The 18,724-nt window shown below is 39.2% G+C and overlaps 1 protein-coding gene and 1 long non-coding RNA gene across 2 annotated transcripts; one reads left to right on the top strand and one right to left on the bottom strand.

Annotated features, from left to right (window-relative positions):
* Positions 1-2,191: 2,191 nt before the first annotated feature.
* LOC109146943 lies at positions 2,192-15,967 on the bottom strand. Its single transcript, XR_002048532.1, has 3 exons — positions 15,840-15,967; positions 15,605-15,606; positions 2,192-2,203 (listed from the first exon to the last, which is right to left on the bottom strand). It is a non-coding gene; the product is annotated as an uncharacterized LOC109146943 (long non-coding RNA).
* A 961-nt stretch (positions 15,968-16,928) lies between these two features.
* LOC109146932 lies at positions 16,929-18,099 on the top strand. Its single transcript, XM_019294583.1, has 3 exons — positions 16,929-17,433; positions 17,485-17,997; positions 18,065-18,099. The coding sequence occupies exons 1-3, from the start codon at positions 16,929-16,931 to the stop codon at positions 18,097-18,099; spliced, it is 1,053 nt and encodes a 350-aa protein (XP_019150128.1).
* The last annotated feature ends 625 nt before the right edge of the window (positions 18,100-18,724 follow it).

Raw genomic sequence — 18,724 nt, 5'->3', positions numbered from 1 at the left:
CTTGATCTTCAAGTGACTATTCTGGTTTGATGCTTTGATCACGACGTATTGACGAACTGATGATCCTTCTTCCTTGGTGTTGGCACTTGCTTGACTTTAAGATCCTTGTTAGACCTTGCTTCCCAGGCTAAGGTTTCATCCTTCTCCCCTATCTTGAGGGAATCTCCCGTGATGATTTAACACTTACTTCTTTAATGCGTCCAAGGTCTTGACCAAGTTTGGTCAACCAAGCCAATCTCTTAGGGCGCACTTCCCAAATTCTTCCCAAAGTTTCTTGGGAGTCGGTAAACTTTGGGTTGATTTTCCCTTCTTATTGAATTTCATCTCCTCTTTAGTGAATGTAATTCTTAGTAAGACTTCATGTCTTCCCCGAGGTTCGACTAGTTGTGCCTTTTTGTGCTACTTTTAATGGTGAGGGTGTCCTTGCATGTTCTTTTCCTTTTGAAGCGCAGTTGGTTACCTAACCTCGTTGTGGAATGACTCGGTGACTTTACGAGTCATCTCATTTCCTTGTGGGTCCTTAATGACCCCTGAGATCTTGGCACAAATGTGCTTTTTACTTTTTGCCTAGCACCACGGACTACGTGGTTCTTGATTCCATACAACTTGTAAGGAGTCATCTGATTTGCTTGAACGATATCCATGGTTTGAAGGAGTCCCGGTCCATCCTTAGCATTTTGACTTTTAAGGTCTTTGTGAGTCCTTAGCACGAGTTCCCAACTCGCCTCCTTGGTTTGCACAATCCTTTATGCCAATCATCCCTGGTCGGTTGCATCGTAGAGTCCAACTTCAACCCCACGTGTAATGCAATTAGTTGTGCTTTTCCGATGGTGTCTTGCGTGTCAAGGTCTTTTACCGATGACACCATGTTTGGGCGACCCATGGTTCTTTACCCAAGACTCGCGTTCATCAATCGAGGCACACAAGTGCGCCATGAATCAATAAAGTGAGGAGTTAAGAAATCAGCACATTGTACCAGTGGGCGCGAGGTGGGCGGTCGTCCTCCTGCCAAGCTCCTGTTGGGGACCCGTCAAGGTCCCGTTGGGGACCCGCGGGAAGGTGACTAGGAAGAATGAATTCCTTCGGGGAAAATCCCAAGAATGCATAGATTCAAGTCCCGACAAGCCCCATGTCCGTGTGCACAATAGAAGGGAATTGAATACATAGGGTGGCCCATCGTATAGTTTTATTGATCCTTAGGTACGAGTTTATAGATGAGTCAAGACTCTCGCATGTTCTTTTTGCTCAGTAGGTCGGGTCTGGTTTCCAATTATCAACCTCGTCACCTTCACCGGGTGGTTGGTTATAAGCCAACTTTGTCTTTGCCTTGCTTGATTAATGATAAGCCTTCTTGGTTTTTCTTGGAGCTCGGCTTGTCGCTCGTTCTTTGTTCAGTCCTTTGGTGACCAAGTGCTTGGTGATGCATTTCTCTTCCTTGGAATGCATTGATTGACTGTCTTTGACGTCGCATGGTGTTTTGGCGATTTTGTGTGTTACATGTACTTCTTACGGTGTCTTAAAATCATCAAGGTCCTTATTCCCAGGTAAGACCCTTATCGCCGGGAGGCTCTAGTTGTATGATACTTTTCATGCGTCTGTCGCCTCTTCTTGTCATATCGAGTCCTTTTCGACAATTCGTGCTAACGATTGAGAAAAGATGTTGTTTATGTACTACTTTTCTTTCTTGCATTTAATTGGCGTTCCCGGTCTCCGGGCTGGGATAGTTGCGCCCATTCTTAACCAGTTCCGGAAGGGTTCGCTCATGCTGGAGGGAGCGGTCTCCCACTTCCGTTACTCCTTCTTTCAGGTTTGTCCCTAAATTCCCCGTTTGGTAGAAGTTGGCATTACTGGTGTAGGCTTTGTTGGGTGAGTTAGCTTCTGGCGTTAGCTTGTTTGAGTGTTGCCTTGACCATCGTTAATCTCTTCTTTCCTTTAGACAAACCCAATCATCCTTTTTGCCAAATGATCCTTTTCTTCCGAACCTTGTTCTTGTGTTCTTCCAAACCATCTTGTGCAAGGCGGCGGTGTCATTAGCTTATGAAGAAATTTGGCAAGGCCTAAGAGTAAGCCGTGTCTGAGTCGTGGTAGAGAGCCTTCTGTTCGACAAGCTTAGTGTACAGCGTCAAGCCGAAGTTTCGCCAGGAGTCGTGAACCCTTTTACCTCTTGAAACCGATCTTCACCCCTTGTCCCTTTCCGAGAAATCTTTCCTATCTCTTCGAGCGTCTTTCTCGTTTCCTTCTTAATTTGATTCTATACAAGATGACAACCTCGTTTTCCTAAGTTGTAATCTTGAAAATCTTGATTTCCTTCTTAATCTACGTTATTCTTGAGCCTCAATCTAGTACCCTTCATTAGGAAATCCTTTCAATTCTTTCAAACCTCGTTCTTGTTCCTCTCTTAATTTGACTCTGTTCAAGGTTACGACCTCATCTTTCCTAAGTTGTGACTTTGAAAATCTTGATCCCCTTCCTAATTATTGCTATCCTTGAGCTCAAACCGGATACCCTCTGTGGGGAAATTCTTTCAATCACTAAAACCCCGTTTTGATTCCTTACTCCTTGAGTTGTAGCGTCGTTTACAATTCTCTTCTTCTTAATCAACATGGTCCTCGAATTGTTGAACCTAAACTCTTACCTTGATCGTCCCTTTGAATCGAACCTCGTTCTTGTTTTCCCCGCTTCTAACGATTCTGTGCAAGGTGGCAACCTTATTTCCTAAGTTGCAACTTTGATGACTTCGATCCTACTCCTAAGTAACGTGGTCCTTGAGTTTCTGAACCCAAACCTTTCGCTATAATCCTTTCCGTTGAACCGCATCTCTTCTTGTGAGCCTTCTTTTCTCTGAGTTACCTTTCTCCTTTGTTACCGTTCCTGTTTTGGACCTTTCATCCGGACCGAAGTTTTGAAGTTTCAAGCGTTGCTTTCTAGAGAGTTGGAAGTGGTGTGCTAATGCAAGTGTTAAGTCGGTAGCCAGCATCAAGTTAGCCCAAGAGCCGGAGAGAAGGACATCCAACTCGTGTTTTGGATCTAGCAGTTGAAGCTTTTGTCAGAAGTGACAAATCAAGTTCAAGCAGATGCCGAGCTCAAGTTAAGTAGTGGGGGTACCTTGTCTCCTTTGGTTGAAGAAGCCAGCAGAGATCAGTTGAAGATGCAACCCTGGTTCTGTGATCCCGAGTGATCTGGTTTAGAGTTCTTGTGGTGTCAGTTTCTGTTTGTGGCTTGTTCCTTAGCTGAGCCGTCTCGTTTTGAGTAGATCGTTGGCTAGTTTGAGCAGGAGTTAGGCTCGGTGTGAAGTTAGCTTTCCTTTCCGGTAAATCTTTTATCTATCACCTTATCTTTCTTTCTTGTCTTACCTTTGTGGACCCTCAACCTATCTCTCAGCCTTGTCTCTCGTTTTGTCAATCGACGGTTTTGGTGTTGAACTTCGTTGTGACCAAACCTATCTATCTCACCACTTTAATTTGAACCCTTGTTTCCTGTAACCTCGGTTAGTGGAGAACATCTTTGTTGCTTAAAACCCCGTTTGCAACCCATCTCTTAAGCTTTGTCATCCGTTTCGCAAGCCGACCGTTTTCGTTGTGAAACCTTGTTGTGTCCCTTGCTTGTTTTGTTAGTAGGTTCGTTGGTAGTTGTTTGCTCAGATGTGCGTTTAGTCGTTTTCTCTTGTTTGCCGTGGTTGTTAGCTTGTAGTTTGAGTAGTTGGTTTAGTTGCTTTGCTTTTATGAAGATGCCGTTAGGGATGGCAATGTGCCCCGTCCCCGACGGGGATCCCCAATCCCCGCCCCGACGGGGACGGGAATAAGGAAAACTTTCGGGGAACGGGGACGGGGACGGGGAATGTAAACAATTCCCCGTCGGGGACGGGGATTCCCCTCCCCGCCCCGCCCCGTCCCGTCCCCGATTAATTTTTATAAATAAATAAATAAATAAATAAATAAATATATATATATATATATATATATATATATATATATATATATATATATATATATATATATATATATATATATATAAATGTAATGTCACTGTAGTACTGTACGTACTGCCTTGGCATTACAATGGCTATTGCATTATATATATATATATATATATGTATATATATATATATATATATATATATATATATATATATATATATAAAAATTAAAACTTAGATTTTTTTTAAAAAATTTAAAATTTTATTTAAGAGTTGACGGGATGGGTAATCCCCGTCCCCGCTTAATTCCCCACCGGGACGGGGACGGGGTTGGGAATTCGGGGACGGGGACGGGGAGTATATTCCCCCCCCCCCCCCCCGCCCCGCCCCGTTGCCATCCCTAGACGCCGTCCGTCGCGGTTAACCAGAGGTTGGACCAGCTTGAGGCCAGTTCTAGCCGAGGAAGAGCCGACGAAGAGTCTGATGAAGAATCCAAGGAGAGCACCGAGGAGTCGGAGACCGAGTCATTCTAGTGTGAAGCTGTGGCTATCTTGTTCGCCTTTCCTTAGTTGTTGTATCTTCTTAGCCGTTGTTGCCGTTTGTAGGTTGTTTGTTGTTCACTTTTTGCTTGTTTTTGCTTGTTGCTTTGTTGTTTAGTAGCTTAGTAGTTGGTATTGGTTGTCTAGTTCTTGGTTGTTGTCTAGAATTCGGTAGTTGTGTTGAGGCTAGAGTTCTTGATGCTCAATCTATCCGTTTGTTAAACTCTTGCCAATCTTTGAATTGAAATACCTTCTTTCTTGCTTTGGAATACTTCTTTGTTTTGAAATTCTTGTGAATTCTTTTGGAGTCTTTGACCAAAAGAGTTTGTTCTTGAACCTCTTGTCACAATGTTGTTTCCCTTCACCGTTTGCTTTTAATTCGTCGTACCCAAGCTTCGGGGATGAAGCTTCTTTGAAGGGGGAGAGGATGTGACACCCCAAAAATCCAAATTCAATTCATGGATTAATTGAGTAATTAATCCTATTTCAATTGAAGAATTAATTCCTAAAATCCTGATTTTTAATACTTGAGGACTAGTATTTGACTAGTCAACTTCAAAGTCATGTTGTACCTATTTCTAAAGTTGTTGGGGGATTTGTTCCCCGTGATTCTTTTGACTCGGTATTTGGTCTTTTGACTTCCTGTTGTTCTTTGGTGGAACTATTTGAGTGTCTTCTTGATGTTTCGTATGTCTAGAACTATATGGTAGGAATCCATGTAGGCTTTGGTGTCTTGAATCGTGCTAAGTGTTCAACATTGTGTTTCGTTGAACCGTGATGTGTCTTGAGTGTTTCTTCGGAACTACCTTTGGTTTATCCGTTTGATAAGCATGCTAGTTTGGTATCTAAATGCTAGCGTGTGTGTTGTTTGTACCTTCCGATTGGTTGATGATAACTTGTGTTATTCATCGTTGTTGTTGTTGGGCTGTGACCCATTCCTTGATTGAGTATGTTTCATACCTTCGTTGTAATCCGTTGATTGATTCTCGTTGAAGTGTGATGCATGTGTGGCTTTACCTGGATTGCACGATTAGTGGTATGGGACACTAGTCACCAAGGTATTGCAGCGGTCCTCGTGGTGGCCGTGACGTGATTATGGAGTTGTGGCCTGAGTGATGGGTCCACGTATTTCTTGGGAAGGCATGTGTTGCCGTGTGTGTGTACGGTACCTCGTGTACTATGAAATTGGTGGCTTTGTTGGTGGGGGACGACGGTCCTGGAGGGAAAAGGTTGGACTAAGAAGTACAGGGGTCCTGGAGGTAATGGTTGGAAAGAAGAAACAAGGTTGGGGGTAGCCATAAGGTTGGAACAGGGCATAAGGCAGGCATGCCAACTCGTGATGGGTGATGTCGCGAGGGTTATTGTAGCCGGTGTTGTGTGTTCTTCTCTTGTGACGTGTGTAGTCACAGAGGCATGTGTTGCCTTGGCGTGTGTTGCCGGGTGTGTAAGTCTTATTCTTTGGCGTGGTGCTTGTCGGGTTTTGATCTATTGAGTGATGATAGATCATGCCTTGACTCTTTTTTGAGTCGTGTTGTTCTTGTGGTTTTGGGATGTGTTCCCGTGTTGTTTGTTGAGAGTGTTGAGTCTTATGTTAGCTATTACACTTGCTTTTGTTCTTATATACTTATGTATTCCGTTTCGAAAATGGCTTTACAACTTATATCTTATCTATGTATGATATTTCACATGTATTGGTGGGTTACCAGCATTATTCGCTGACCGGGCGTCGTCCCATGTGTATCTTTATGTTCTTACAGGTGATGTCTAGTGCCCGATAGTGTAGTATCTTTCCCTTGCTTTACGGCCTGTGAGCCGATTTAGCTTTAGACTATGAGTTTTTGGATAGTTGTATACCATGCAGATTTGGCCGTAGCGTTTATCGTGTTGATAAGCGTGGCATAACACCTCTGTTTTGGATTTTATGTTATCCAGTTACCCTTTTATCTTCCGCTGTGCTAGAGTTTTGTTATGATATCTGCATGCGTTAAGGCTTTTATTATAGCTTGTTTTAAGGGGGTGTTACACCACCCCACTAAACCACACTGTTTCCTGTTCAGATAATGCCCCACCTCTACTGCAACAAGAATGTTATCCGTGATTAGCCTTCTTGGGATAAGCGCAGTCTGGGATTCCGAGATAAGGTCCCACAATAGTGGTTTCATCTTATTAGCTATCATCTTGGCCATTATTCTATAGAGAACATTACCCAAAGCAATCGGCCTCACATTCGCAACCGTTTCAGGTGTGTCTTTTTTCGGGATCAACACAATATTAGTATCATTCAAACCATCCGGGAAAACACATGTATTTAAACTCCTTACTATAAGCTCCGACACATCCTCCCCCACTATACTCCAAAAATGCTGGTAAAACCCTGGATTCATTCCATCCAGGCCCGGAGCCTTATCAGGGAACATAGAAAAAATTGTTACTTTAACCTCATCAACTACAAAAGGACGCTCCAACATAACATTTTGATCATGGGACACTCTTGGTTCAAAATTATCAAATAAAGGGTCAGAACAATTGGCGCCATTAGAAGCAAAAATACCTCTAAAATAATCCAAGATCACTGAATGCATATCATTCCCTTCCACCCACACCCCAGCATTATTTTTCTTACGAGCAAAGGCATGCCTGTGATAGAACTTTGTATTGGCATCTGCTCCCCGGAGCCAGTGCTGCTTCGCTCGTTGCTTCCAAAAAACATCCTCCTGGGCCTCCAATTGATTTAGCTGATTATTTATTTGTTGGAATTCAGCTAAAGCAGCCGGATCCCTTCGGTTTCTAATATCCTCCATTCTCTGCCGTAGCTGCCTAATGCGGTCTCCAAATTTACCCCACCGCATCAACTTTCCTCCACAATATTGCTGACAATTCAGCAACCCTTCAGACTTCCCCTCCTGCCACGCAGACATTACCACATCCCTACATCCCTCCTCCAGGAGCCAGGCCATCTCAAACCTGAAACCCCTCGGTCCCCTTCCTCTCCTCATGTTGATCGCATTAATGTTAAGGTAGAGAGCCGAGTGATCCGAAGCTCGAGTCCTTATATTTTCTACCCATGCGTTCTCATTCATGCCACCCCAGCCTGCCGTTGTCAAGACCTTATCTAATCTTTCTTCTATCCAATTCGGTGTCCCCTTACTCTTCTTCCATGTGAATTGGTGGCCTCTAATGGGCATCTGCATCAACCCACAGTCATCAATAGTCTCCCCAAAGCCGCGTAGAAGACTACTAGGATGCGGGTTTCCTCCCATTTTCTCATGCTGAAACAAAAGATCATTAAAGTCTCCTACCACTACCCATGGCAGTGAGGACCTACTATGTAACGTTTTCAACAATTCCCAGGATTCCCTCCGCCTATGTCGTTGCGGAAAGCCATAAAAACACGTCATGCGCCATATCTTATCAGATATAGATACTTTCACATCAATGTGGTTTTTAGAATAACTCAACAAACTTACCGTGTTATTCTTCTTCCAGAATAGAGCTAGACCACCACTCAAACCAGTGTTATCCACACAAAATGAACCATCATAACCAAGCGTGACACGGATTCGCTCTGCATGTTCCCGCCCCACCATGGTATCCATCAAAAATACAAACTCGGGCTTCTTACGGGACGCCAAGTCCACAACCTCTCGAACTGTGCGTGGATTGCCTAAGCCACGACAGTTCCAGCTTAGCGTACTCATGATGACGGGCGGGGCTAGGTACCAGCTCCCGCCATGGGCATGTTTTTTGAACTGTCTGTCATAGTAATATCACCGCCAATTTCCTCCGATATAGGGCCATCACCCGCAGCCTGCCGGCGGCGCTTTGCCGTTGCCACAACCATGTCCCCCTCCGACGTACTGTCCCGGCGTCCCCCACAATCCCCAGATGCCTTCACTGCCGTAACTGCCACCTTAACTCCCTCGTCAACCGCTCGCGGTTTACCACCAACCGGCACAAGCCAGCTCTCCCCAACCGCTCTAGGAGCGCTCCGGGATCCACCAACTCGCATATCCGGACCATACGGGTACCGCTCCACGGGGACTCCAGCCTCCCTAGCCCAAATACAAAACGTGTGCAGATGTCCCATCAAACCACAAAAATAACAAAAATTATGTAACCGTTCATAGCGAAAAGTTACCCAAGCTGCAGATTTGTCCCTCTTCATCAACGTCATCCGTCTTCGAAGAGGCTAATCAACCGGGATCGAGACACGAATACGGTGAAACGTAAGCCAAGGTGCCCCCTCAAAACGGTCATCATGCTTGACAAAAGTGCCAAGAAAATTACCCGCCTGCTCAAGAATTGATTGAGACGTATACCCCTTCGGCATGTCAGGCAATTGTACCCACATATCTATCGTATCAAGATGCACGTCCCTCGGGATTGCTCCTGCCACAACCTCACGACATATCAACGTGTTATTCTCAAACGCCCACGGTCCACCATTCAAAACGTAGTCCATGTCCATTTTATGAAAGAACACAAACAAGAACAAACCCCTCTGAATTTCCGTAACCTGTACCCCTCGGACTGGTTGCCAAACAGATGCCAAAACTTGGCGCATGAATTCCAATTTCACCATCTTTTGCGTTAAGAACCGCCCGACTATCCTACATGTCTCTACACTGCCTCCATCGTCGATATCCTCACCCTCCGGCGTGAAGGCAGCAGCCTCCTCCTCCTGTAACGCCCAATCCGCCCAGCTTTCAGCCAGCGCCTCTACTTCATTCGCTGCCGCTTCTTTAGACGTAGCCATGCCGCCTGCGATCTGCCGTCGAATCACTCCAGATGCTGGTCGTCATCCGGATGGAAGAGCCACAAAGTGTGCGAAAACCCTAGTGGAGAGGCAAAAACCCTAGAGAGAATTCTAGAGAGAGAAAAATTCTCCCAAGTTTTGATTTGATTAGCCTTCTTTTTAAAAAGTATTTTATTCTAAGTTGGTTTATACATATTTTATTCTAAGTGGTTTATACCTTCCTTTTATGACACATATATTTGATCATTTTTGTGTACTGAAAATTTTTACAACACCAATCTATACTGATATTCATCATAGTGAATACATTATGTATATCATATATGATTGTACAGTACTAAATATTATTAGTAATAATTTTCAATAGTATTAAATACAGTTATATATGATTATATATATCAAATAAATTAAACTAGTGAGACATTCAACGATATTTGTTACTTATAAATATATGTGAATACATACAAATTGAGATGGATGTAAGATTGCTCATCTTACCATTGTGAATTAGCTAGGTCACACATATTTTTTCATATCTTGTATAAATAAAGAGTTTAGAAATATCCTAAGAATATATGTGGATTATATTCTTAGAATTTTTTTTATGGTGTAATTAGCATTAGAACAAATATGGTAAGGACCAATATGGATTATATTCTTATGGATTTTCTACCGTGTCAATCAACATTGATATCTATTAGGCAAGGATCAATGTGTATATTCTTAGGGAATTTTGATGGTGTCAATTGACATTTGTATAAACATGGTAAGGATCAATGTAGATTATATATTCTTTTGGATTTTCTATGGTGTTAATCAACATTGATAACTGGTATACAATTATGTCTATCATATTTAATTGAGTTAATACCCAAAATCGTCCTCGATTATAGTGGTTTTTCTCAATTTCGTCCTAAACGACTTTGGTGACCTAATATCGTCCCAGACTTTTGTGTTTCGCTCAATTTAGTCCTCCATTTGTTATTCCGTCAAATTGGTGTTAAATAAAGGGACAATTCAGTAATGTCAATATTGATCTCTCTTCACTTTCAACTTGTGAAGTGCGAAATTCCTCTTTCTTGTACGAATTACACCCAGAATTACTCCCGGACCTGCAAATCAAATTTTATATTCACAGTTTTAGGAGTAATTCTGGGAGTAATTCGTAAAAAAAAAAAAAAAAAGATTTCGCAGTTCACATGTCTATGAGTAAAGAGATGCTAATATTAAAATTACTGAATTGTCTATTTATTTAACATCAAATGGACAGAATAACAAATGAGGGACTAAATTGAGCAAAAATACAAAAGTCTGGGACTAAATTGAGCGAAACACAAAAGTCTGGGACGATATTAGGTCACCAAAGTCGTTTAGGACGAAATTGAAAAAAATCACTATAGTCGAGGACGATTTTGGGTATTAACTCATATTTAATTGTACAATGTAACCACTAACCAGATACATCAGGATTATATATATTAAATATTATCGGTACTAATTTTAATCAACATCATAAAAAAAAATAAAATCTCTATATTCTTAATTTGAAAAATGACACATTTCGTCGCTCAATTATATCTAGCAGAATTACGTTGCCTTTTGTCTCTCATGTGTTTGCAACATAACTTTTTTTTTCTTCCATAAATTAAATTCTGTTAGGATTGGTTTAAAAATAAAAATCATTTTACAAACATTTGAAGAACAAAGAAAGGCACTTCATTGGGATTACTCTAAAGCCTTGTTCTAGCGGCAATGTGGGGTATGAATCCCACTGAAAATGGGAGGTTATTGGGAAACTTTGACGGATCGGAGGTGATGAAGACCCTTTATGCGCAGAGTGCATAGACAAGGGATGTGGGGAACATGAAGACTAACGAGGCGACTTGTGATTTACCTCATTTAGGGACTCTTGGATAGTGATTTGGGGAGCTTAGGATTAGTCTGATGTAAGTTGTAACCTAATGTATTAAAAAAAAAAAAAAAAGGCCGTTACTTCATTGACAAATGACAATTGAAGAATGAAAGCTGATAATGATATAATAAAAGAGATTAAATATATATGTTATTTTTTAAAAATAATTTATGGACAAAACTCACAAAAGTCATTAATTTTCCTTTTAAATTTCAATTTCTCTAAATTTATTTGAAAGTGCGTTGAGGGACCCATTGTTGATTTAGTTGGATCCATAGAAACGCATTTAACCAATCTTCTCAACAATATAATTATCAACCTCTCAGGCATGGGCGCATGACAATGCAATTATTATTGTGTGGACCATGGTCCACATACATATTTTGTATATCATAAAATAATGTACATTCAGTACAAAAATAATGTACATTTAATACAAAAATAATGTACATTGTATTCAGGAGATGTACATTATTTTTATACTAAGTATACATTATATTATATAATGTACATTCAGTACAAAAATAATGTACATTTAGTATATTAAAAATGTATTTTTTGTTATGGTCCACTTAACACTGTGTGAACCATGGTCCACACAATAATTTGCCATGACAATGTTGTGCGTCTCTATCACACACATATTAATGTACAGAGCCTCTTTTTTTTTTTTTTTTCTTTTTTAATTAGATATCCTAGTTTTGTTGGAGTAATGATGAAGAGGTAAATCAAGTCTGTTTAACATTGAGACCTGCATTCAACTATACACTTCTATTTAGGGGTGGGCAATTCGATTCGGTTTATCCAAATCGAATCGATCCGAACTAGTAATATATATATCGAAAAATCGAATGGTTCGGAATTCTTGTAAATCAAATGGTTCTGTTAAAAACACAAGCGAGCCAAACGATTTGGTAAATACTGAACCGAACCGAATACATTTTGGTTTTAATAATATACAATCTACATCTATCTACAAATCTAATAAGAGCCAATAATGTTAGGCCCTTAACTGGAACAAAAAAATGTCGGTAGTAATTGTTTCTTAAATTGAATGGTTCATATTATTTTGATTTTAGTATTTTTTTAATGATTTTCCTTATTTACCCTCTATTATATTATTTTCTTCCCTTAAATAACCCTGAATTCCGTTAGTATAAACTTTAGTAATAGAATATTCCGTTAACTATTTATTATTCTTAACCTACTCATCATTAATTTATATAAGAAAGGTCTTAAGTTCGAACCTCATCACAATTAGAGTTGGCATAATTGTTAAACATATATTATGACATAAACTTTGGTTAAATAATTAGCCCGACTAAATACATAACATGCATTCAAAGTTGAGCATTAAAGATTATAAATCAGGAACTTTAAAAATCATTTGATTTTCATTTTTTAAAAACAAATTTAGGTTACGTTTTTTTTATACGTTTAATTAATCTTCTTTTGATTATTTAGAATAAAACTTAATATTTCAATTATGTTTTTGCATTATTGGAATGATTTACGTCATTATGGTATTAATATTTTTTTGTATTTTTTTTATAATGGTACAATTGTACATTACTTTACAAATATTATACTATTATTTTTTTTATCGTACAAAATTGTTCTTACATTATTGTCAGACCTGCGCGGTCTAACTACAAAGTTGTTGATCATAAATACAATTACACAGGGACTCTAAAACGGTAGGACTATTTTCTAAATAATTGACAATGTTAACATCCTACTAGCTCCAATTGAACAAGTTTACGCATCAGAATTTTATCAATGCATGAAAACTTCTAAAGAAATTTGTAAGTTAATTTTTACTATATCATTATAACAATACAATTTCATTAGTTTTATTATCTTTATTTTCTAGAATTTAAAGATTCATTACCTTAAAATTTATTAATTTTTTATATTCACTACATTGTTCATTGTCTTCTTTTTACATTATCTTGTAATTAAATATCAAGTTATAATACAAAACATGTTATATATATTTATTTACCAAGTATTTTATACAAATATAATAAATATTAATATTTTGTTCAATACTTTCACATGATAACCTACGACACACATCTCACAACACGTGAAACATGTACGGAAAAAATTACCACTATTAAATATCAATAAGTGTTTGTAAGATAAAGATCGAGTTCATATTACAACTAAAATCTCAGTCATATACACAGCAAGACAAATCTAAAGATTCCTACACCATAATCTCATTGCATGATGAATCCCTCTATGTTGCCACCAGTAACCTAATTGCACATAACACACTACCAATTAAAAAAAAAAAAAAAAAGACATGTACTGAAGACGAAAACAATGACAATCCTACCCAAAAGAGAATTAAGAAGATCATAATTAGAGAAATTTAAACTAAAAGTAGTATTTATTTCGACTATCACTTTAAGACTAAGTATTTAGACTAGCGTTATTACAAAGTTGCAAACATTTATTTTAGTGACAATTATAATCAATCTCTCATATATTATCTTGAATTTATCTACTTTAAATTACCGATTTAAATAAACGAAATCAATATTTATTTATTTATGCATAAACGTCTCCTATATAATATTGCATTGATATACTATGAAATACTTATTTAAAAAAATCATTGGCCATTATCCCATTCGCACAAAGCGCCTAAAAAAAACTAGTAATACTAATAAGAGTTAATAACCAAAATGGTCACTCGACTATGCCGTAATTACCAATTTAGTCCTCAACTACCATTCTTACCCAATTAAGTCCTCAACTATGTAATTTTTACACAATTTAATCCTCTGTTAATTTGACTATTTGTTGAATTTCAAAAGTAGAGATAAAATTATAATGAGTTAATTCCAGCAATGGTCCTCCGACTATGTTGATTTTCCACAATTGGTCCCTGACTTTTAATTTGGACAATTTAGACACTTGACTTTTAAAACATTTCCAATGTTGATCCTTCCATCAAATGAAAGTTAAGTAGACGTTAATTTGAGGGGTAAAGTAGTCATTTAGCATGCTTAGAGTATAATCCATGTATCGTCTTCCTCCCTTCGCCACATACATCAGCAAATTAAAATCCCCAAATGTCCTCCTTGTGGGGTTGAAAACTACGAGTAGGCGCAGTAGTGCAAGCGATATAATACCTCATTCATTCTCTACCAGAAAATTATATGCCATGGGAGAAAGTGGCAACGACGATGACAACTGCGGCGAGGCATTCAATCGCAGTGGTGATGAAAATTTCGATCTGTTATCTCAAGATGTTGATCGGTTTGCTGCCATTCTTTCCGGCGTTGCAAACAAATTCAGTCCGCCCGGAAATCCCGACGTCGTTGACCGACATAATTGAGTCCAAGGTCACCTCCGCGGGAGAGTGTCGGAACAGGACGGCTATGGAAGATGATGTTCCGCGTTTTATGGAAGCAGTTAAGAGGTTGGCGAAGCTGAGGGATGGATTCGCGAAGTTTCTAGACCTCACACCCTCGCTGAACCGGACCAGCACCGTCTTGCATCTGGCGATAGCGTTCTTAGAAGACGATGAGACGATGAGGAATACCCAGAGGATGTGGTGAGGAGAATGAAGATGATCGCCGGCGCCATGGTTTCGACCGGATATGAAACGGAATGCTGCCAGGTTTATTCGATTGTGCAGTGGAATTGGTTTTCCGAGCAGATGAAAATGCTCGAATTCGAGAAGTTAGTTGAATATGGAGGACGTGCAGAGAGAACTTGTTTCTTCCGTAGCTTCTTTTTTTTTTTTTTTGTTTTGAAAAGCTAGATTATGTAACAGAACAGAAAGATCAAAGATGCAGTATATTATCATCTTCCTCTTCATATCCTCTTGGCCTTCTGTTTCTGCCTTTTGTTTATTTGGGAGGATCCAGGAGAAGTTGCGCATATGCAACATAGGTACTTTAGGGGGCAAGTCATGGTAAAGTGAAGCATGGGTAATTGATCCATGTTACACTAAATACACAAAGATGAGCATAAAGCTTTAATTCAAAGTTTCCTTTCCCATGATCCACTGACAGTTGATGCAAATGCATGTAGATCACCAGCGTAAAAAGTCACAAGTACTGGGTGTCAATCAAACTCAAACATGTAAACAAAAAATGACACCATCTTACCAGGGAAGGGAAATCAACAATCATCTTACCACTGATAGTTTCTGCCTTTCTGTTAATACTACAAAATTGCAGCGCAGCTACGGGTTAACACTATGGCCACTACCTTATCAACACAATGAGCAGCAGACAGTCAATCGCTACAGCCTTGAGCAGACAAATCAGGTGTGCACTGCACTAGTGCATATATGGTGTTGAAATTTGGTGCACTTGTATTTTAGTGCAAACTTGAGAAATGGACAGCCATCAGTGGCTTCGCTTAGTAGGCGGTCCAACATGTTCCTCAAATCTTGGTTGAACTTCGCAAGCTGAGAATTGAAAGACAATGGATTATATCTAATTTGGTGAAATGACTGCTTTACCCCTCAAACTAACATTTACTTAACTTTCATCTAACGGAAGGACCAACATTGGAAAGATTTCAAAAGTCAAGTGTCTAAATTGTTCAAATTAAAAGTCAGGGACCAATTGTGGAAAATCAACATAGTCAGAGGACCATTGCTGGAATTAACTCAATTATAATTCTACAAGATTTCTCCTTCCTTTCCATTTAGCGTCGATCGACTTCCCAGTTCCGACGGTCAAGAACGGTTGTGTGGGTTGCCAATAGGGAAATCACAATTTCGGATTCTTCCAGTGGAGTTGTTGCAATTAAAGAAGATGGAAATCTTTATGTTCTGAATGGTACTGGTGCCACATGTTTCTCCACTCAATTTGATACTAGTATACTACGGCATCTTCTAAGTCTTACGTTAGGATAACAAGGATTTTTGATTCAGGTAATTTAAGATGCTGATGGAGAAAGCTAAGAAGGAGGATTCTTAACCAATTTAATGAGTGGAAAGTTCATGAGTTTCGACGATTTACGCTGTAGTAGAACTCTTTCCATTGTCTTATCCCGAAAGGTTATCCCAAAAGGTTGAACACTTTCCATTGTCTGTGTTGGTACTTTAGTTCACATCCACATCCAACACAAATGAATGAGGCATGCAGAGAGATAAGGGTTTCTTGGAGGGTGGTTGACCTCTCTCCTACGCCATTGATTTTGTTGACTCAAAGTATTTTGTCAAAGTTATGTGCAAAAAGAATTCCAGTTCTATAAAGGAATATCAGTACTAAGAGGAATAGTTATTGAAGAATACTAGTTCTAAGGGGATTTGTTGTTGAAGATTTTCTAGTTCTATTTTGATTAGGAATAGTTTGTTATTCACGAATCTGTTAGGAATAGCTACTATAAATAGGGGATGTCCTTTATTGTAGATCTCAAGCATTCAACATTAATCTTGTGAGGTACAAGAATCTTTGAGAATAGGATACTAAATTCCCCTAGAAAGTAGTACATGTGTTTAGGTTTCAATAGTTTGGTAGGAAAGATCATTCTATTGTGTAATCTCAGGTTCCAAACATTGTACTTTAAATATTGAGCTTTTAGTGGATTTAGGCAAGTTCTCAAATTGAGAAGTGCCTCGCAGATTAGGGTTGTTTGCCCGAACTGCGTTACAAATTGTTTGTGTTACAACTTCAGTTTCGGTGCTGCGCTTTACAAATTTTCAATTGGTATCAAAGCCAAACTGGTTAAATTATTAGCAGGATCCTAATGGAGTTTCCCAGAGAAGGACTGTCAAGCACCAGGCCCCCTGCTCTCTTTGGTACAAATTTCTCCTACTGAAAAGCTAGAATGAAAATCTATATTTTGGCACAAGGAGAAGGAGTTTGGGAATTCGTTGAGAAAGAATGGAAGAATCCAGTTGATGATAAAGGTAATCAAAAACCTAAAGCAGAATGGAATGAAGAAGAGCGAAGAGAATATAATTACAATTCAAAAGCAATGAATGCCATCTATGGAGCGGTAAGTGAAGATACTTTCAAACTAATCGCTACCACTGGCATAGCTAAAATTGCATGCGATATACTATGTGATCATCACGAAGGAAATACTTCTGTTAAGCATTCCAAGCTGCAAATGATACAAACACAGTTTGAGAATTTAAAAATGGAAGAAGATGAGGATATCTCACAGTTTAGTGCAAGAGTTTTAGGGATTGCTGGAGATGCGTTTAACCTAGGCGAACCTATTCCTGAACCTAGGCTCGTCAAAAAGGTCCTACGTTCCCTACCTGAGAGATTTATGATAAAGGTTACAGCCATCCAAGAAAACAAAGATCTAAACACCTACAAACTCAGTGATCTAATGGGAAATCTTCAAACATATGAGCTTGAGATACTGCAAAAAGGGAAAAATAATGACAAAGGAATTGCGCTCCAATCAAAGCAGAAAGAGAGTCCAGAAATTGATACTGAAACCATGGAACAATCAATTGCTCTCCTAACAATGAATTTCAACAGAGTTCTCAAAAAATTCAACAAATTTAGAAGCAAAAGTGCTTCAATCAATCAAGGGAACTTCCCAACTGGACAAAATCAATCTATTTCAAAAGGAAGGGAGAGTCTAAAACCTGAAGGAATTCAGTGCTACGAGTGCAAAGGGTTTGGACACATCCAGTCAGAATGTCCAACATACTTTAAAAGGAAGAACAAAACATATGTGGCAACACTAAGCGATGACTCAGATAGTGAAGAAGACACCAACACTAATTTCGTAGCATTCACCGCAAATCATGAGAATGACAACGGAAACGAAAATGATATGCAAGAACTGCTAGAGTCATATACCCAATTGCATGCTAAATGGGAACAAATCATCAATGTGAATCTAGAGCTCATGCAAGAAAATCAGTTTCTAAAAGGTGAAAAAGAGAGAGAAGAAAAGCGCCTCAAAGAAACTCAAAATGAATTATTAGAATCTAAAAACAGAGAGGCCAAACTGTTACAAGAAATCAAGGCACTAGATGGAAGGCCTAGATCTCCAAATCCAGCGTCCAGTGAAAACCACTCTTCTGAAAATCCTGAGGTGTCACAACATCACTTTCAACACCGAAGGAGAATCAGATGTTATTACTGCCACAAATTGGGACACATAAAGGCGTACTGCTTCAAAAGACAAAATGATCTCTATTACAGACAAAACAACAGAGATTGGGCAGTACAAAGCAAAAATAACAGCAATAAAGTATGGGTAAGAAAGGAACAAACACAAGCTGTTGCGTATACCTCAGAAACAAGCCAAGAACAAAGTGTTTGGTATTTTGACAGTGGATGTTCAAGACATATGACAGGAAATCCACATTATCTTGAGAATATCCAGTACAAAAATGAAGGGCATGCCACTTTTGGAGATGGGGGAAAAGGACAGATTATCGCAAGTGGTACCTTGAATGTCCATGGACTGCCCAGATTACCAAGAGTCTTTTTGGTACAAGGACTCAAAGCAAACCTTATCAGTATAAGTCAACTGTGTGATGATGAACTCAAAGTAGAATTTTCCAAAGAGAATTGTAAAGTCTACAACAAAAAACATGAATGTGTTATGATGGGGAAAAGATCCTCTGATAAAAGCTACACATGGGATGGTGA

Source organism: Ipomoea nil, unplaced genomic scaffold (assembly GCF_001879475.1).
Source record: "Ipomoea nil cultivar Tokyo-kokei standard unplaced genomic scaffold, Asagao_1.1 scaffold1952, whole genome shotgun sequence".
Lineage (NCBI taxonomy): Eukaryota > Viridiplantae > Streptophyta > Magnoliopsida > Solanales > Convolvulaceae > Ipomoea > Ipomoea nil.
Note: the sequence above shows the minus strand (reverse complement) of the source record. Positions and strands in the feature narration are given on the sequence as shown.

What these genes read in the sequence shown, in the direction of transcription:
- LOC109146932 (XM_019294583.1), top strand. Translation starts at nt 16,929, where the DNA reads ATGAAAATCTATATTTTGGCACAAGGAGAAGGAGTTTGGGAATTCGTT. An exon ending in TCTAAACACCTACAAACTCA is followed by an intron (nt 17,434 to 17,484) that starts GTGATCTAATGG and finishes TACTGCAAAAAG; the next exon opens with GGAAAAATAATGACAAAGGA. An exon ending in AGAAAATCAGTTTCTAAAAG is followed by an intron (nt 17,998 to 18,064) that starts GTGAAAAAGAGA and finishes ATCTAAAAACAG; the next exon opens with AGAGGCCAAACTGTTACAAG.